At 35.1% G+C, this 17,112-nt stretch overlaps 1 protein-coding gene across 3 annotated transcripts in view; it reads left to right on the top strand.

The window, feature by feature from the left end:
- Nucleotides 1-753: 753 nt before the first annotated feature.
- The window catches only part of FRA1 (P-loop containing nucleoside triphosphate hydrolases superfamily protein), a 94,858-nt gene continuing 78,499 nt past the window's right edge, over nt 754-17,112 (top strand). For 2 of the 3 annotated variants that reach the window (XM_089792152.1, XM_089792154.1), the window contains exons 1-4: nt 776-1,436; nt 9,209-9,355; nt 9,551-9,700; nt 13,378-13,637. In XM_089792152.1, coding sequence (XP_089648278.1) covers nt 1,269-1,436; nt 9,209-9,355; nt 9,551-9,700; nt 13,378-13,637 — 725 coding nt within the window. In that variant the 5' untranslated portion in view covers nt 776-1,268. Of the gene's footprint in view, nt 1,437-9,208; nt 9,356-9,550; nt 9,701-13,377; nt 13,638-17,112 lie in introns of all 3 variants that reach the window. The other variant, XM_089792151.1, reaches the window with a different exon arrangement.

Below are 17,112 nucleotides of genomic sequence, written 5' to 3'. Positions count from 1 at the left end.
ATATGAGCTAAAAGTGGAGATTAATTTTCTAAATAAATAGAAAAAAGAGAGAGTTAGAAGTATAGATAAATTAATTTATAAATTAAATACAAGAATTTGAAATAGAGATAAATAAATAAATAAGAAACAAATAAGAGGCTGAATAGTTGGCTACAATTTTTTAGTTTTGTGACTAAATTATAGAACTAAAGATAGAATTTAAAAAAATAAATAAAAAAACTATATATTATATTACTTCCAAATAAACCAGACTCCAAATGGGCATTGGATTTGGCATGAAAATGAAAATTTATAAAAGACTAGATTTATGGAAAGCTAGTTTAATCTCAAAGGAAGGCTTTTATGATTCATTAATTGATGCTTGACTAACGTAATGTTTTTGGGGATAGTGTTTGGAAAAAGTAAAATTAGTTTAGAAGGCTGGGTGAGCTTTCGAGTTGGATGCGAGATTAGGACGGTTTGACCAGAGTGGCAAAAGCTTCTCCCTTTCTTTTACTTTAGCGTTGGTTAACGTTAGGCGTGAAGTGGAAGAGAGAGAATTTCGGTGTTTGTAAAGTGGGGTGGCGCTTGTTTTACTTTTCCGCCTCCCCCGCGGCACACTTGCTTTGCTTGCATTCTAACCTTTTGGAGAGCAAATGAATGTTTGGGGACAGTGGATGGGCCCCACTGCAGAGCCTTTGTATGGCTGCAGCTGGATGGTAACAGCCATCACTGATGGTGAAACCCTGTTGTTTGTGAATTCTTAATTATATTGTCTTTTTTTATTGTTATTGTTAGATGATGTTGAGGTGAGACATATGTTCTGGTGTAGTAGGAAAGACGAGAGAGAGAGAGAGCGAGCAGCCATCATCCCAATCACTCTCTTTTCTAGTTGTTGGTTGCAAGGGACTCTTTGTCTTAAAAAACTATCCATTGTAGTGAATTTTGGGTGGAACTGATTTTTAGTTGCTGATTCCATAATTGTGTTGCTCAACAATAATAATGAACCCACTTGGTCCTAATTTATCTAATTCTACCTTGGCATGGTAGGCTTAAGCTTATCAGGAAGGTGGAGATCTGGAGAGTTGAGCTAACTGTCAACAAGACCACTATCCCAACTGCAACTCGCCTTGGATTGGATTCATTCTAATCAGGGGACACTTCAATTTCTGCTCTATAACAGAAAATAGATAGATCTGCTGCATGCGAATGTGGGTTATAAGAATCTGAATCCATCCAAAACAGGAAACAAATCAGGCCTAGAGGCTGCGGAGATCGGATCTGACACCATGGATTGCAATGTCAATGGGAATGCGGTGCATGAAAGCAGTGGGGAAGAGAATGGCGGTGCTCAGTGTCAGTCAGTGAAAGTTGGTGTTCACATTAGGCCTCTTATAACTTTAGAGCGTCAGCAGGGATGCAACGATTGCATAACTGTAGTTCCAGGCAAACCTCAAGTAAGTATTTTTTTCTCGACTCTCAATCATTGTTCTTGGCTGTATGTAAATGGCATTTGCTCTTAATAATTACTCCTGGCTGTATGCTAGTGGCCTTTTTTTGGGAAAACAACTCTGTTTTTGGTTGCATTTGACCGGGACATAAAAATTGCTAAAAACATGCTCTTCATCATCATATTCACCTGTGTCGCCAGTTGGCGAGCATAGCCGTAAATTTTAACCACAATTTTCTCCTACAATAAGATCGAGAAGGTTGTGGCAGAGTAGAGTGAGATAATTTGCCTATTGGTATACAGTGTTTAATGAGATATACGAGATGCATGCTGTTGCCAGTTTTCATTCAGAGTCGACAACTTTCAATGTGGCATTTGGCAACTGAAACTACATATTTTGACACAGAATTTCCCAATTGCAGTTGCTCGCATTACACTACAGTGCAGACGAAAGATTTCTTGATGTGTTGCAATTTTATCATATGCATAGATATTCTATCCAGCTTGGGTGTGTTGTGAGGGTGCCCAAAACCACATAAACTTTAAGTTCGAGACAACCCTCATTGGATCTATAAAAATAACCTAATGATTAGGGTACTTTAAGAAACACACCCCGTAAAGATTTGATAGTAGAACATAACAACACACACATCATTTTACCTCAAAAGCAATATCTGAGAGAAATCGATTCTACTTAGGTCATTGAGGACTTTCATCTGGCCTCAGCCTTTATATTTGCATGTCAGTCAGTAGCAAAAACTCTAATTGTGTGGAATCCTTGTGGGTAGCATGAAGCTGGAACAAATTCACATGGTTAACACATAAATTTACTTTGACTGGCATCATGGTGGGGTGGGCTCCAACTAAAGTACTGTTGGTATCTGATATAATACTATTTCTGCTGAAATGTGAGTAGGGAAGAGTGTGTGCATTACAAGCAGTAATTCTTCAACTATCCCATTATTTTTCATTTAGGCCATGTATTGCCAAGATTGTTGTCTTCAAGATTCTGTGTATATCACATCATCACAAGTCTCAACTTGACAGGCTGATTTTTTACTTAGTTTTAAAGTACGCAGACTGAAAAACCAAAAATTACAGAGATTTTTATGGACTCTGAACTTCTATTTTGCACTCTTCAATATGTCAACTTTAAATACACGATAAACTAATCAAATAGAAGCTACTTTGATCACAAGCACAAGTTTACACCAATCAAATGAGTACACAAATGGATTTGAGCCGAAGGAAGCAACAAATACATCAAGGTTTATAATATTGCCACATCAGCCAAGTAAAGAAATGCTGGAGAAGTGAAGCTCAAAAATGTGTGCAAGCTGTGAGAGATGAGATGTTGCATGTGGGAAAGAACAGAAATAATAAATCATGTCAAGATAATACTTAGTTGCAGGAAACTGCATTATCATGAATGTTATTAGAAAGTAATGTAAGCAACCTGGGAAATTGAAATGTTATGTGATATAATGTAAAATGAATCTGCCAGAAAAGATGCATGTGAAGGAATAAGTCTGCTGAGGTAGGACAACGAGAATACGAAGATTAAAACTTGTATATTAAAGTTCATGGGAAAAGCTGCACCTAACATTGGGTATATTCTCCACTTGTTGCTCAATTCCTCTTTGCCCATTCCTGCCTTTGTTACAAATTTCTTCTGCACTGGTACTTTCTACATTGCAGCCAAGCAAAGCATACGCACTTTCATATTCTCTATGCCTGGTGCATTTATGATTTCTGTTATGTTCTGTTTTCCCAGACTTGTTTGCAGTTGTAATGTGCTTCATTTAAAGATGAGAAGATTTTGGGCGGAGATACCAGGCTTTCCACTATTTACTGCAAAGGATCTTCCTCAGTCCTTGAAAGATAGATTTGATGCAGCATTTCATTGGCTTGTCCACCATTTCTCGTGCCTTCCAGAAGTTGCTTGGTTTCATTTTTTGGCTTTAATTTTTTGTTTTTTGGTTACCACCACCAAGTCTAAGCAATGTGATTCACTAAGTTTGGCTGTCACAGCCTTATGTTGACTGGTTTTTTTGGGTCTTGTTTAGTTTGAGTGAGTTTGAACAAATCTTGTATCACAATATATTTAAAACAAAATTTGCTTCCTGCATGACATTGAGCCTACGTTTTAGTAAATCTGAGCTAGCTGAAGCTGCTTTTACTGTTGAACACTTGTTCCCCCATACATTACCATTTCTAAGTCGCAAGTTGTTTGGATTTCAAGGTATTTGTCCACTTCCAGGAGTGTTCTAGCATTTCAGCGAATTTTAGAATGCTTGTAGTTTTGTAGGCTATCTTCCTTTCCATTCCAGAAAAGACAACACAGTAAGTGGGGTTGTGGGAGCTTCTGCCTGCAGCTTAGGTCTCTCATTGATCAATGTGTTTATTGCAAGGATTCAATCACCTATAATATCTACAAGAGTGTCATTTGGACTTTAGCAGCTAGCTATATCCTGAGAGTAAATGAATTTCAAAACTCTTTTTGGTGTAACTACAGCAAGGGAGAAACAAATAATTAAAACTATGCATAGAAGCTGCAAGCAAACTATAATTGCTAGTATATGGAAAATACTGCAATGAACTATTGTAATAAAATAAACAGTCGCACATGCAGGCTTTGAAAAGGTGATGCCAAGACACACTTACTCCCAAAATCTGGAATTGGATGGTAGTTTCTTCCAGGTTAAAAAAGGAGTACTCGGGGGCCTCACTGAATTAAAAACCCTTGCCCTTGCAAAATTTGGACTTTTCCTCTAAAAAATTTGAGCTGCTAGCTTGTACAAAGGTTAATTTCAGCTGTTAGTAGCTACTGGATACTAGTTGTTTGTGGAAGCATCTACATATTTATGGGCAAGGTTTTTACAATGGTAGTTAAGATGTTCTCGAGATATTTCTTCTGAAAATAGTTTATCAGAACTCTTTTTTCATTGCAAAACCTAAATCCTTTGGCATAATAGAAATTTCAGTTTTCCATGAGACCACATAAGCTTAAATGCAGAGCTTTAAATGTTTCTTTGCAGGACCTACCAATTTTTATTATGAGTTCTCCCTTAATAAGACTGCTAAGTAATTTTCCTGCATGAATAAACAGCAATCTAATTCTGATTAACAAACAATGCTCCCATCATTCTAATATAACTGTCATGAAATTCTCGGTTGGATAGATCTTATAATGTTTTTCCTTCACATACCATTCAAATTGGGCATGCATGGTGTAGCTAGATCTTATGCTTGGTGAGGATTTTTAGTAATATTGGTTCTATTCATTATATGGAATGACCAACATTCTCCTCCCGTCCTAGTTGTTAGTGCTTGAGAAGTCTACGCAACTTTTGTTGCAATTATTGAAAAAAAATAGTATGCAAATATCTAATAGTATATATTGGAATACTAAACACAAAATAGTGTTGTATCTTATGTCAACATTTGATTGCACAATTGATTACTTGCAGTGGTATTAGTTATGCTTCCCCCCTGAAGTTTAAGTGTGACCATTGCCTGTGGCTTAAAGATTGTTGAGTAGAAAGAGGTCACTGCTATGTTTTTTGTTGTCTTTGATGCGAGAATAATGCACAGAGAAGAAAATAAAATACTTTGCATGGTGTAAGGTACTTTGCACATGAAACAAGTGTTTCTCAAATTTATAGGCAGTAAGTTTATCTTTTCTTTCATTTCCTGGAAGTATGAGTGTGTAGAACATCCATGTTCTCTGCTAGGATGTGTGGCTCTTCATGAGTTCCCATGCCCCAATTCGTGTAGGCTACCCTACTATATGATGACTTTTATCCTCAAGTGCTTGAGGTAGGCTTGTGTACATTACAGATTTTGGTGTATATATTTTTTGAACATGTTTTAATCAGATAATAATTTATGAACTCTATTTAGTATAGCTACATTTAAATCCAGGTATATCTTATAGCTTCAGAATGTCATGCAGTAGTGATGGTGCTGCACTTTAATTCCTTTAAACGGCTAGAGAGCTTTGGAAGCAGGCATGGATGCTAGAATATTTTTTTGTGAATCATTGATTCGGTTTTTTTGCCTTTAGTGGAATTGCTTTTCTTTCTTAGCATCAGCAATTTCCTCCTTTGCATTATAGGCTTCCTCTTCCTCTTGTGATGTTTTTATCTTTTCTTTTGTTTCTGCTATTTTGCTTGTTTCATTTGATGCTACTTATTTTCAAACTAAATACCAGTTTGAATTTTACTTTGTCATGACAATTCTTTGTCATCTGTTACACCCTACATTCTTAGTTCCAATATTTTCTCAAAATGGAAGGGAATTCCTGGCTGGGACTTAAGGAATAGCTTAAGCATAGTTATAATATGTGATTCTCCGTTGGAGGCTAATTAAACAGACACTCCTCATAAAAATGACACCATCTATGTTGTGTTAAATAAGCTTTTCAGTTTGACCAAGGTGCAATTTTTCATCCTTAATGGTTAATGAGGCAACAAATGGAGCTTTTACAATGATCTTCCTCACTTAGTTCAAATAATTGAAGTTTTATAACCTCAGAAATTCTTGATCCTCTTAACATTTACTAAATTTGGATGGTGCATTCACCAAATGGATGTGAAGATGCATTTTTGAGTTGGAATCTCCAAGAGGAAGCAAATATGTAAGTACTCGAAGGATTTGAATTTCAAGAAAGAAAGAAGGAAATTATGTTAGTGTCCACAGATTACCAAAAGCAGGTCAATGCATCTCAAGAGCACAGTAGTTTAAAGTTCAAGGAGATTCCTAGAGCATCAGTTATGTCAATTGATCAAATCATTCTATGGGTTGAAGTAAACTCCTTGTACAGGGTACAACACAGATTGATTAGCACCTTTGAGCTCATGAATTATGTCAAAGTCTTTTAGACAACAACTGAGATTGTCATCCTGATTGTTTATGTTGACAATCTTGTGACCACTGTAAGAAGTGAAAACTTGACTTCAGGTGGATCATGATTTAAATAATTAGAGATTACATATCTTATATAGTTGCATTTTCTGCCTTGAACTTAGATGTATAACAAATCATAATCATGTATTTGTTTCTTGGACAAAGTATTAAGATAATATCTTATACTTTCTATAATAGTCAACTACTTGTCTATAGTCCATCTTTCAGTCTAGATAGGAATGTTTCCTATCCCGTCTCTTTTTTCTTTAGTCCAGATAGGAATGTTTCCTATCCTGTCTCTAGTTTTGTTTCTAATTCCGTCTTCAGTCTACGTTGTTTCTTTTAGAAACAACGTCCTTGTAATTCTTTATAAGGAACACATTTGTGCCTTTGTTAATCAATCAATCATCCGGAAATCCGTTAATTTGCCAACTCTTCTTGAATCTTGTAACATGGTATCAGAGCTATTACTTAAATTTTTTCGAAAAAATTTATAATTTCTTCGTGAAATTATTTGTTTAAATTTTTTCAAAATTATTTCTATTGAATTTCTCTAAAACCCGCTTAGGGTTTTCGGCCTAGAGAAATTCCCGAACTCAGGTCTGCTTGTGTTTGTTCAGCACACTCTAGCCCCATTTGTCCATGCACATCGATCCTTGAAGAAAAATCTGCCATTTTTTATCAAGAAATCTGAAGTTTTTTCAAGCTTTTTTCAGCTAGGGCCTTTTTTTTCGAAACCCTAATTTTTGGGGTCGAAAAAATATTTTGTTTGAAGATTTTTGGTGGGTTTTTCGAGAGCTCAATTGGGTTGTCGTCCATTTTTTCTGGGTGCCTCAATTTTCGAGCCAACAGATCCAGAAAACGACAGCAGATTCCTTCTGGGTTTTTCAAGCTCTCTTTTGGGTCATTCTCTGATTCTTCTGGGTCTTTCGTATTTTTGCCTCGAAGAACGTGCCTTCACAGATTTTCACAGTTTTTCATTGAAAAACGTGCCATGGCATCTCTGACAAATATTCTGCTCGAACATAATTCCAAATTCAATGGTCGCAATTATGGAACCTGGAAGCAGCGCATCATCGCAATCTTCGAATATCGAAACACCGATCAACTCTCCGGGTCCTGATCAAGGCGAAGCTGCATTTTTTGCCTTTTGAATTTGTTTCTGTTTTTCTGGGTTTGTTGATTTTCTCCTCGAAAATCATTTCAAGTTGTCTGTATTACGCAAGGTTGTGTGAGATTCTGGGTTTGTTGATTTTTTCCTCAAAAATCATTTCAAGTTGTCTGTAATACGCAAGGTTGTGTGAGATTCTGGGTTTTACCTTTTTTCCACAAAAACGAAGTTTTGTAAATGCAACTTATTTTGAGTCATAGCACTCTTCTGGCAAAGCTTCTTGGTTTCAGCATTCTGTAGATCAAGGGAGGGTCTCAATTATCCCAGAATGTTCCGACATTCGTACGTTGACCATTAAGGGAGGGTATTAAGATAATATCTTATACTTTCTATAATAGTCAACTACTTGTCTATAGTCCGTCTTTCAGTCTAGAGAGGAATGTTTCCTATCCCGTCTCTTTTTTCTTCAGTCCAGATAGGAATGTTTCCTATCCTGTCTCTAATTTTGTTTCTAATTCCGTCTTCAGTCTACGTTGTTTCTTTTAGAAACAACGTCCTTGTAATTCTTTATAAGGAACACATTTGTTCCTCTGTTAATCAATCAATCATCCGGAAATCCGTTAATCTGCCAACTCTTCTTGAATCTTGTAACACAAAGTATCCCAAAGAGTTGATTGAAAACTTTGGGATGGTTGATAGCCAAAGAATAGTGGAAAACCATGGTTTTCCAGTTATGATTTATCATAAAAGGTTAATGAATCTCACTACAGATATATGGTTGGGATCCTCGTCCATCTTACAAATACCTGATCAGATGCAGGATTTTTTGCAAGTTATCTCTCCAAGATAATGATAGTACCTAGGCAAACACATTAGAAGACAGCTATATCTGTTGAGATATGTGTTGGGTACTCTAACCTTTGGACTAGAGAACATAAAGGATGATGGGTTCTCCCTGATTGTTTACATAGATGCAAATTTGACAGGATCTATTGATGATTGCAAGTAACAATTGGGTATATCGTCAACATGAGCTCAAGAGCAGTTTCCTAGGTTTGTAAGAAGAAGATTACAAGGAAGCCCATGGAACAATATGAAAAACAATCTGGTATTATAGAATTTGAGGTGATGTTTTTATTTTCTCCAATCCATCTCCAACAATATACCGCAATGCTCAATGTTTTGAAGATGGTGAAGAATCCACCGATGTATGAATGATTCAAACATATTAAGCTTTATTTTCATTAATTAAGAGAAAAGATGCAAAATAATGAAATGGAGATGCTGTCTTTCATGATCAACTTGCAGATGACTTTATAAAGTCAGCACCTCAAGCCAAATTTGCACACTTTTAAACTGGACTCTTAGTAATTGAATCTACACAAATTAATATTCAGTGTGTGTGGGTTGAGCAACTCTACAGAACTTTTTTTCATTATAAAACTACAGTGTTAGAAATACAGTAACAATAATTTTTACAATTCCAACTCTCTTGTTGCTTAATTACACTTCTGTATCAGACACTGCTTTCAAACCACTGGTTTCTTTTGTATATTAATATGTGCACACGAAAATACTATCATGCCATTTATTTTTTAAATAGTGCATGGTGCATATTTTCTCAGTGCTTGCTTCAATTCATTGAAATCCATTAATGCCTTGTATTTTAATCATGTAGATTCTGAGATCTGGATTTTACGTTTAAAGGATTCGTAGAGTATATTTCTAACTTCTACCAATTTCTGATTATAATTTTGCAGGTGCAAATTGGTACTCATTCATTTACATTTGATCACGTGTATGGCAGCACTGGTTCTCCATCATCAATGATTTTTGGAGAATGTGTTGCTCCACTTGTTGATGGTTTATTCCAAGGTTATAATGCCACAGTTCTTGCATACGGACAGGTGTGTGTCATCTCATCATGGCACCTACATGTTGGTTGATCAATTTCTTTTTTAAATCCCTTTTTCTTCTGTAATTCTGTCCAACTTGGATCATAAATGATTATGTTGTACGAAGGAATTGAATGATAACATTTACTACTTGATTAAATGTTTGCTGTTGGATTCACATTGGATGACATTTACATCTTATTCTAGACTGGTTCTGGCAAGACATACACCATGGGCACTGGTTATGCAGAAGATGAGGAGATAGGAATTATTCCTCAAGTTATGGAGGCGATATTCCAAAAAATTGAAACATTGAAAAATCAAGCAGAATTTCAGTTAAGAGTTTCATTCATTGAGGTATGCTTCAATGCTCCTTTATTGTACTGTTTGTTCTAGTTTTCTTCCTTATCTTCATCAGTCATGATACTCAATTTGTTTATCCTTGTTTATCTCTCCTTTCTATATTTTGTTATTTAAACCTCACAAAATTACCTTATTACATCAACTGCATTCCTCTTGGGCTAAAGAGAGACACTTCTTGTCATGTGGCCCTTCTCTACATGGTATGGTATTATTTCTTGAGAAATGTAAATTGGGCTCCTGATGTATTTAGTACGTATTATTTAATTGGTGAATTTAAGCAGGAATAATCAATGTTTCCTTTCACTTGCCTTTTTCTTTGTGCTAAGAGGCACAATTTAAATCCCAAATCAACTTGGGCTTTTGTTTTGTATAGGTGAAGGTATGCGTGGATAACTTTGAAGGTCAAAATTAATAGGGGTAAAATGAGCAGACCAAATTCAAATAGGATAGCATATTCAAGCCTCAATGGAAACCTAGAATATATCAAAAAGTAAGTAGAATCTTAGTGACAGTCCCACCATAATGTATGTGTAAGAGCACAGGGATTGGACAGCACAAGGCATCACATATCTTTCAAAGCATATTATATTCATGTTAAGACACGTTTGTGCTAGTTTTTACTTATATTGAATTTTGATAAAGTGGATAATCTACATTCTATCTTCTCTTGTTTAACCAAAGTATCTATTTTTGTTTGGATTACCAGCTTTCTATCTACTCATTACTAACTAAAACATATATTATATTTGTATGCATATTACCTAGGACCACCTGTCAGTGTCTATCCTGTAGTATAAGTGTCTTTTTTTCTAATGACCAAAATTGTTGTAGTTGTGCATTAAAACCTTAAAAGACCCATGATATAGAAATAATCTAAGATATTTCTGTATGAGGCTTTTCAGTATTTATTTTTTTGGGGTATAGTGATTTTGTACAAATCGAGTCAAACTTTCATTTTTGAACTTTCTCAAGTTGCAATTCTTTTACAATGTAAAAGAGACAAAAGCTCCCCTGGGTGAATATTATTAGCCCTTAAATTATCACTACAGACTAAGATTTTCCTGATCAGACTATGATTTAGGTGAAGAATTCTTGGACTGCAGTGTTTGTCTCATCCTTGGCCCTTGAGGCAGTGGCCTATTGTCCATATGTTTTTTTCGAGAGAAAACGAGTGTTTCTGGCATTATGGCAGATCATTTTAAGCAAAGGTTAAGGCTTTCTTGTTTAGTTCTTTGTTTATCTTCTGCAAAAATTTGAAGGAAAGACATTACTCTCCAGCACAATAACATATATTGTCTGACTTAGGAGAAATGTTCCATGGCCAGTGTGCGCATTGAAGTCACCATGGAGCCCCACGGAGTATTCCATTTGAAACTCAAATTTATAAGAAAGTCCTGTCTGAATATAGGTGCACTGGCCAATCCTCCACTTAAACTATACTGTATCGGGTAGCATGAACCTACTATTTTTATTGGATTTTGTATCGTTGTTGGTAAAATGGTTAGTGCTCCTTAGGATTTGTGACAAGGGACTAATTGCCTCCTGTGGATTCTATAAGTCTAGGGGTTGTATCAGTATTGAAAGGTAAATCTTTTGGTGCAATGACAATTTCACTTGTAGCAAGTGGTATCAGAGCTTGGTCACAGGTTTAAATCCCCTTGGGTAACGCTGAGGGGGAGATTGTTGGCAATGGTCAGTGCTCCCCTCGAGATTCGTGACAAGGGACTAATTGCCTCCTATGCATTCTATAAGTGTAGTGGTATCTGGCATTGAAAGGTCAATCTTTTCGTGCAATGGCTAGCAAACTTGTAAGATTCCCTTTTTGATTTTGTGTTTGATTTCCTTTTTCAAGGAATGGAAGAGTAGATTTTCTTCATACAAGAGATTCTCTTTCAAAAGATCTCTCATTTATATTTTCTTATTGTGCTATACATAGTTTGCAAACTCTCCGAGTACTCTCAATTTTTTTTGCTAGGCGAGTACTCTCAAGTTTAACTCTCGTGTTTTTATAGATGTAAAAAAATGTAGGTACAAATGTCGATGTAGGTAAAATGCCGGTTAAGATGCATTTTTCACATGATGTTATTGCTGTAAAACTATGCATTTTCTATATTGAGATGTCACTTTCTAATTTAATACATTTTGTAACTGAATTCTACAAAAAATATATGTTTCTTTAAGATATTTTGATTTTTAGCACTTTCTAAGTTGCTGAGTTTTTGACGAAATTTTTATCGAGTATGTGCGGAGTTGAAAATTTTGGGCTTGCCGAGTACTCTCCGAGTCCGGGTCTGCGAACTATGGTGCTATATTCCCTTGTTTCTGAATTTCATTTTCTTGCTGGAGAAAAAGGGTAAGGGGATGAAGCATTCTTACCGTTTTTAATTAATCTAACACTATGACTATCAGTTGGTTAAGGCTGACCTGGGATTACACAAGCAAAGATATGTTGTTTGAAATTTGAATACAAGAAGCCGTGCTCCCTGTCCGAAGCTCAGAATTGCCATTCTTCAAATTGTTTTTAAAGAGGCTGAATAAATGTTTTTAAGGATCAACATGTATCGTTGGGATAAGCAGTGGAATTCTTGCATGATAAGTTTTTTGACAACTTTGCAAGGAATCAATTTTCACAATCTATGGCATTGTAGGAGAAAACAAGGGAGTAGTATGTGAGGTGTTCTTAGACTAGTTAATAATGATATTTTTATCTAAAGGGAAACAAAAAGAGACATGATTAGATAAATTCTGCAATTCTATGGAATGTGCAAATCAGTCCCAACGGAGTGCTGGCAACTATGATTCATTCAACCGCTTGGTCACTCAAAGTAAATGCTTGAAGAATGAGAATAGTCATGCAAGAATGACCAAAAATCTTAGAAATATCATGGATGAGTTTATGGTGAAAATTAAAAATCTAGATTGGTTTTTCTAAAATGAACTTCAGGTCTTTTTTTTTGCTGTATTGCTATACATTTTCAGGTTTAAAATTGATTTTGAATTTTGTTTGAGATTTTAATTCAACTTGTTTTGTTTCTTTATATGATATTTTGTGAATATATTTATATTTTTCATGGAATACAATTGGATTTTGTTTTCACCAAGTAGACTATATCATTTTTATGAAGTTTAAGATTATAAAATAGAATATATTAACCAACCAATCCCACAATTTGGCTCCATATTAATTATCAATAGTTGCTCCATAAGGGCCATTTCCAACTCTGTTTCTGTCATCTTTTGCAGTAGCTTCTATATAGAGATAACCTAGGCTGCAGCTTTTGCAGCTGTTAAGAAAAGTAATAATACATTTTTTTGTCTGACGGTGATATTTATAATGCTTGTTATTCAGTTGAAGTAGAGAGATGTTTTCAACGCCTGCCTATAGAGTTGGATTTTGGGGCTAGGCAGTAAACTTTAACTACCTGATTTACTCTCTTGGACTCTTGTTCACCATGTTTAGTTAAATGTGTTTACGTCTATCTTCATTATTGTCACTCAGGGCCTCTGTGATATACAGGGCCTCTATGATATATGTTGTACTGTCTGTTGAGAGTTTCATTATAATGTTTTTGTGTCTACTCACTCTGCATTCCAATTTCTTATTTTAATATAGTAAAGAAGGAAGACTAATTGAGTTTGGTGTCTCCATGGTCATTGTTATTCATTTGAAGATTCTGAAAGAAGAGGTGCACGACTTACTTGATCCTAGCCCTTCCTCTGCTCTAAAGGCAGATGCAATCAATGTTCTTGGAGGAAAGCCAACAATGCCTGGAAAGGCACCCATACAAATTCGGGAGACGTCAAATGGGGTCATAACACTTGCAGGTTCAACAGAGGTAGATGTGCGAACTCAAAAAGAAATGGCTGCATGTCTGGCACAAGGTTCATTGGCTCGAGCAACCGGAAGCACAAACATGAATTCTCAGTCCAGGTTTGGCATTTTATGAACCCAATTCTCTCCATCTGTTTTACATTATTACTGAAGTGATGGCGTGATAATGGAAAAAGCACAATAGCAATAATGAAAGCATGAGATATCTGCAAATGTACATGCTGTCTATTCCTTTGTCTTATCAGTTATGTAATATGGAACTTGTAAAGCATGTGCAAGAAAGCTCCTATGAGAAGAAAGATGCACACAAAGATGTTGTCAATATATAAGAATATACAATGGCCCATATGAATTTTCTGTTTAACAATATAGAAAAACCCATGCCACTTTATGGTATTTACTATTTAGTAATATACAATAGGAAATGGGATTTTCTATCTTTCTTTAATAAAATGTTATAGCCCTTGGGAATATGTTTCATCAGATGAATATGGTTGATTTTTTGGTTGTTGAAAAACTTACAAAATTTTGCTTCAACGATTAGACTGTAATTTATAACCCTGGATTATGATTAGGGCCAAACTGAACTGACTATGAAGCACTGTTTCTGGTTAGGGAAAACAAAAAATTGTTTTTTTAAGTTCCAAACTTGTAATATGAAAATAAATAGTGGAATATGGGCATCCTCAGTATCTTGAAACATGTACCTTTGCATTTGTGCATAATCTAGACATATACTCATTGGCAAAGTGAGGTTAATTTCACAAACAAAGACTACCAGTATCAACTCATTACAAGGTTCAACACAATCAATAGCAAATCAGATATCAGTTCCTAAAGTGCATAGTCTTCTTCTTGTTTGATTCTCTTGCACTAATTGCATCTTCCTTCTGTGATTGTTCTTTCAAAAGGTCATTGCATCTCCTTCTTCTGTCCATTATCACATATCCAAAGTTGTCAACTACATATGATCTCTGAGAGCTTGAAATGTGGCAAATATGAAACTTTAGTGTAGATACACTAATCCTTGATTGAGGAAAGTTATGTTTTTTTGATTATCATCTCTTCATAACAAGTGAAGCAATGAATCTGTCAAGATTTTGATTGGGTGGTTTTACTCAATATTCAGAAAACGTTATGTAATCTGGAGGGAACTAGCAGAATATATTTTAAATTATCATCATTGCATTTGTGCATGCAATCTGTTTTAAAATACAGTTGAAAATATGACTATGGTCTCTGAAAAGATATTAATTCAGCATCTGAAGTATTTAGCAAATTAACTATCTCTTTGTATTTCTTCTATAGATCTATGTAATGTTTATTCCATTTGATTGCAGAAACTATAACTATAGATTTTGTTATATCCCTATGAACTACTTCCTAGAGTTCTCTGTCTGCCCAGTAAAGCTGCATCTTTATTTGCAATGCATGAATTATTTCCTCAGTAACCTTTACTATGGAATGTATGCTATTCTTTATTGTCTGAGTGAAAAGAAATGTGTTATTCTTTAAATGTGTCTCAGTTAAAGAATTTGGATACATTCGTGTTACATTTCTCATCTCCATTTCAACTTTTGTGTTTCCTTCAAGGCCCCTCTTTCAAGGATATACTGGATTAATAATATGTTGACAGATTACTTTCTCTAGTTTAAATACTTTGTGTAAGAGGTATAATCTCAGTGAAACAACAATGATCAAGAAATTATTTATACGAGACAAATTGTTTAAGGCATCCTCCCACTAGTGAAATATATTAATTATTAAGAAATTTTATTTTATGGAATTTCAATATTTTTATTTAAAAATACTATGCATGAACTGCTGTTACACCTTGGGCCATGACCCTAAAGCAATGGTTAATTACCATGCTAGTAAAGACTCATAATTTTTTGTTCTTAATTTTAAGTATAAGGCCGATAGTAATTGGTCAAGGTATTCCCTTTTGGATCTTCTCTAGTCTCTATTTGCAATTCTTGTGACATCATTTTTTTGGAGATTTCAAATGTGGTCCACAAATGTTAGAAATTCTTCACACATTTCCAAGCCATCTCTGATGAGGCAAAATTCTCGGAAACTGTCCCAGAAACTCGAGGACAGTTAATGGAAGTTTTAGAAACTTTTTACTGTCCTTGGGGATGGTTGGGGATGGCCAAGCCGTCGCCTAACCATCCTAGGGATTGCTGGCCGTTTCTGGCACCAAGAGACAAAAAGTAAGATAATTTTATAAAATTTTGCAATATTTTAAATCTTGTGTGCGACCCACACCTCAAGGCAACCCTAAATATTAAAATATGTTATTACTAATATCAACTCTTAAGCATATGATTGAAAATACCAAATTGTGTATTACTTGCAAATTGCATATAGGTTGGCCCGAGTGAACAAAGCTATGCTTGAGTGAATACTCATTTGCTCTTTCTTTTATTAGAATGTGAACAGAGTTATTTGTGAATTCTGAAAGTCATTGGTGAAAATTTGCAGATTGAGAGTGTAAATCTGAGCAGTATTTAGTATTCTTAGACCAAATGTAGGGACAGTAATATACAATATTTGTTTTCATTTTGACTTTGAAGTTTGAGACTTTTGGGTCTTCTGATATTATATGATGCTTTGATGAATGAAAATTGGATCTTGATATATGATATGATACTTTAAGTCTTTGTTGAATCTTGCAGCCTTGATTCAGTTCTATGATAATTTGCTAAGTTACCGATTTAGATGCGGATTCTGAAGCAGATTCCAGAAGCGGATACGGGATGCGGGGATTTTTTTTTTAAGGATGCGGATGCGAGAGGAAACGTATATATATGTGTGTGTGTGTATATACATACATACATACATACATATATATGTATGCATGTGTGTATGTATGTATATATATATATACATACATACATACATGCATACATATATATGTATGTATGTATATATACACATACACACACACACACACACACACACACACACATATATATATATTAACATATGCAAAGAAATGCAAGAAATACACAAAAACAAATCATTTGATAAATCATAATATGACTGAATCTATGATACTTAACAGTTCACTGGAACCCTTAAACAAAATTCAAGATATTTCAAAATTCATATGATATTCATATATCAATATAAATATGTGCTTGTCCAACATTAGCATTTAGTCTTGACTCTTAAACAATAAGTTCAAATAGGTCATGTTCAAGATTCCAACAAAATAAAATTTAAAAACATGGTAAATGATTGAAGTCTGAAGATTCAATCAATCAAAGTCTGACTTTGAATCATAGGGATTCGCAAGAAAATCCACATTCTCATTGTCATCTCCAACTTTTGAAAGATCATTTGAACCAAGCATGGTTCCACTTATGCTAGATGCACTGCGTGCCACACTAACATAGCCCGGGCTTGTGTAGTCAGCTGGTGATTCTTTGATTGCTGCCACCATTTCCTTCCAATATGGTGATCTCACCAAGTTGAAAGAAAGCCCATTCGCATAGAGGCAACGTGCAATAGCTTCTTCAGCGTGGTCTCTTGCCCCCATTTTAAATGCGGTGTCCAATGGGCCTCTTTT

This window comes from Cupressus sempervirens, chromosome 7, assembly GCF_028749045.1.
Source record: "Cupressus sempervirens isolate cs-2001-9-10 chromosome 7, ASM2874904v1, whole genome shotgun sequence".
NCBI classification, from domain to species: Eukaryota; Viridiplantae; Streptophyta; class Pinopsida; order Cupressales; family Cupressaceae; genus Cupressus; species Cupressus sempervirens.
This window is presented reverse-complemented; position numbering and strand designations above follow the sequence as displayed.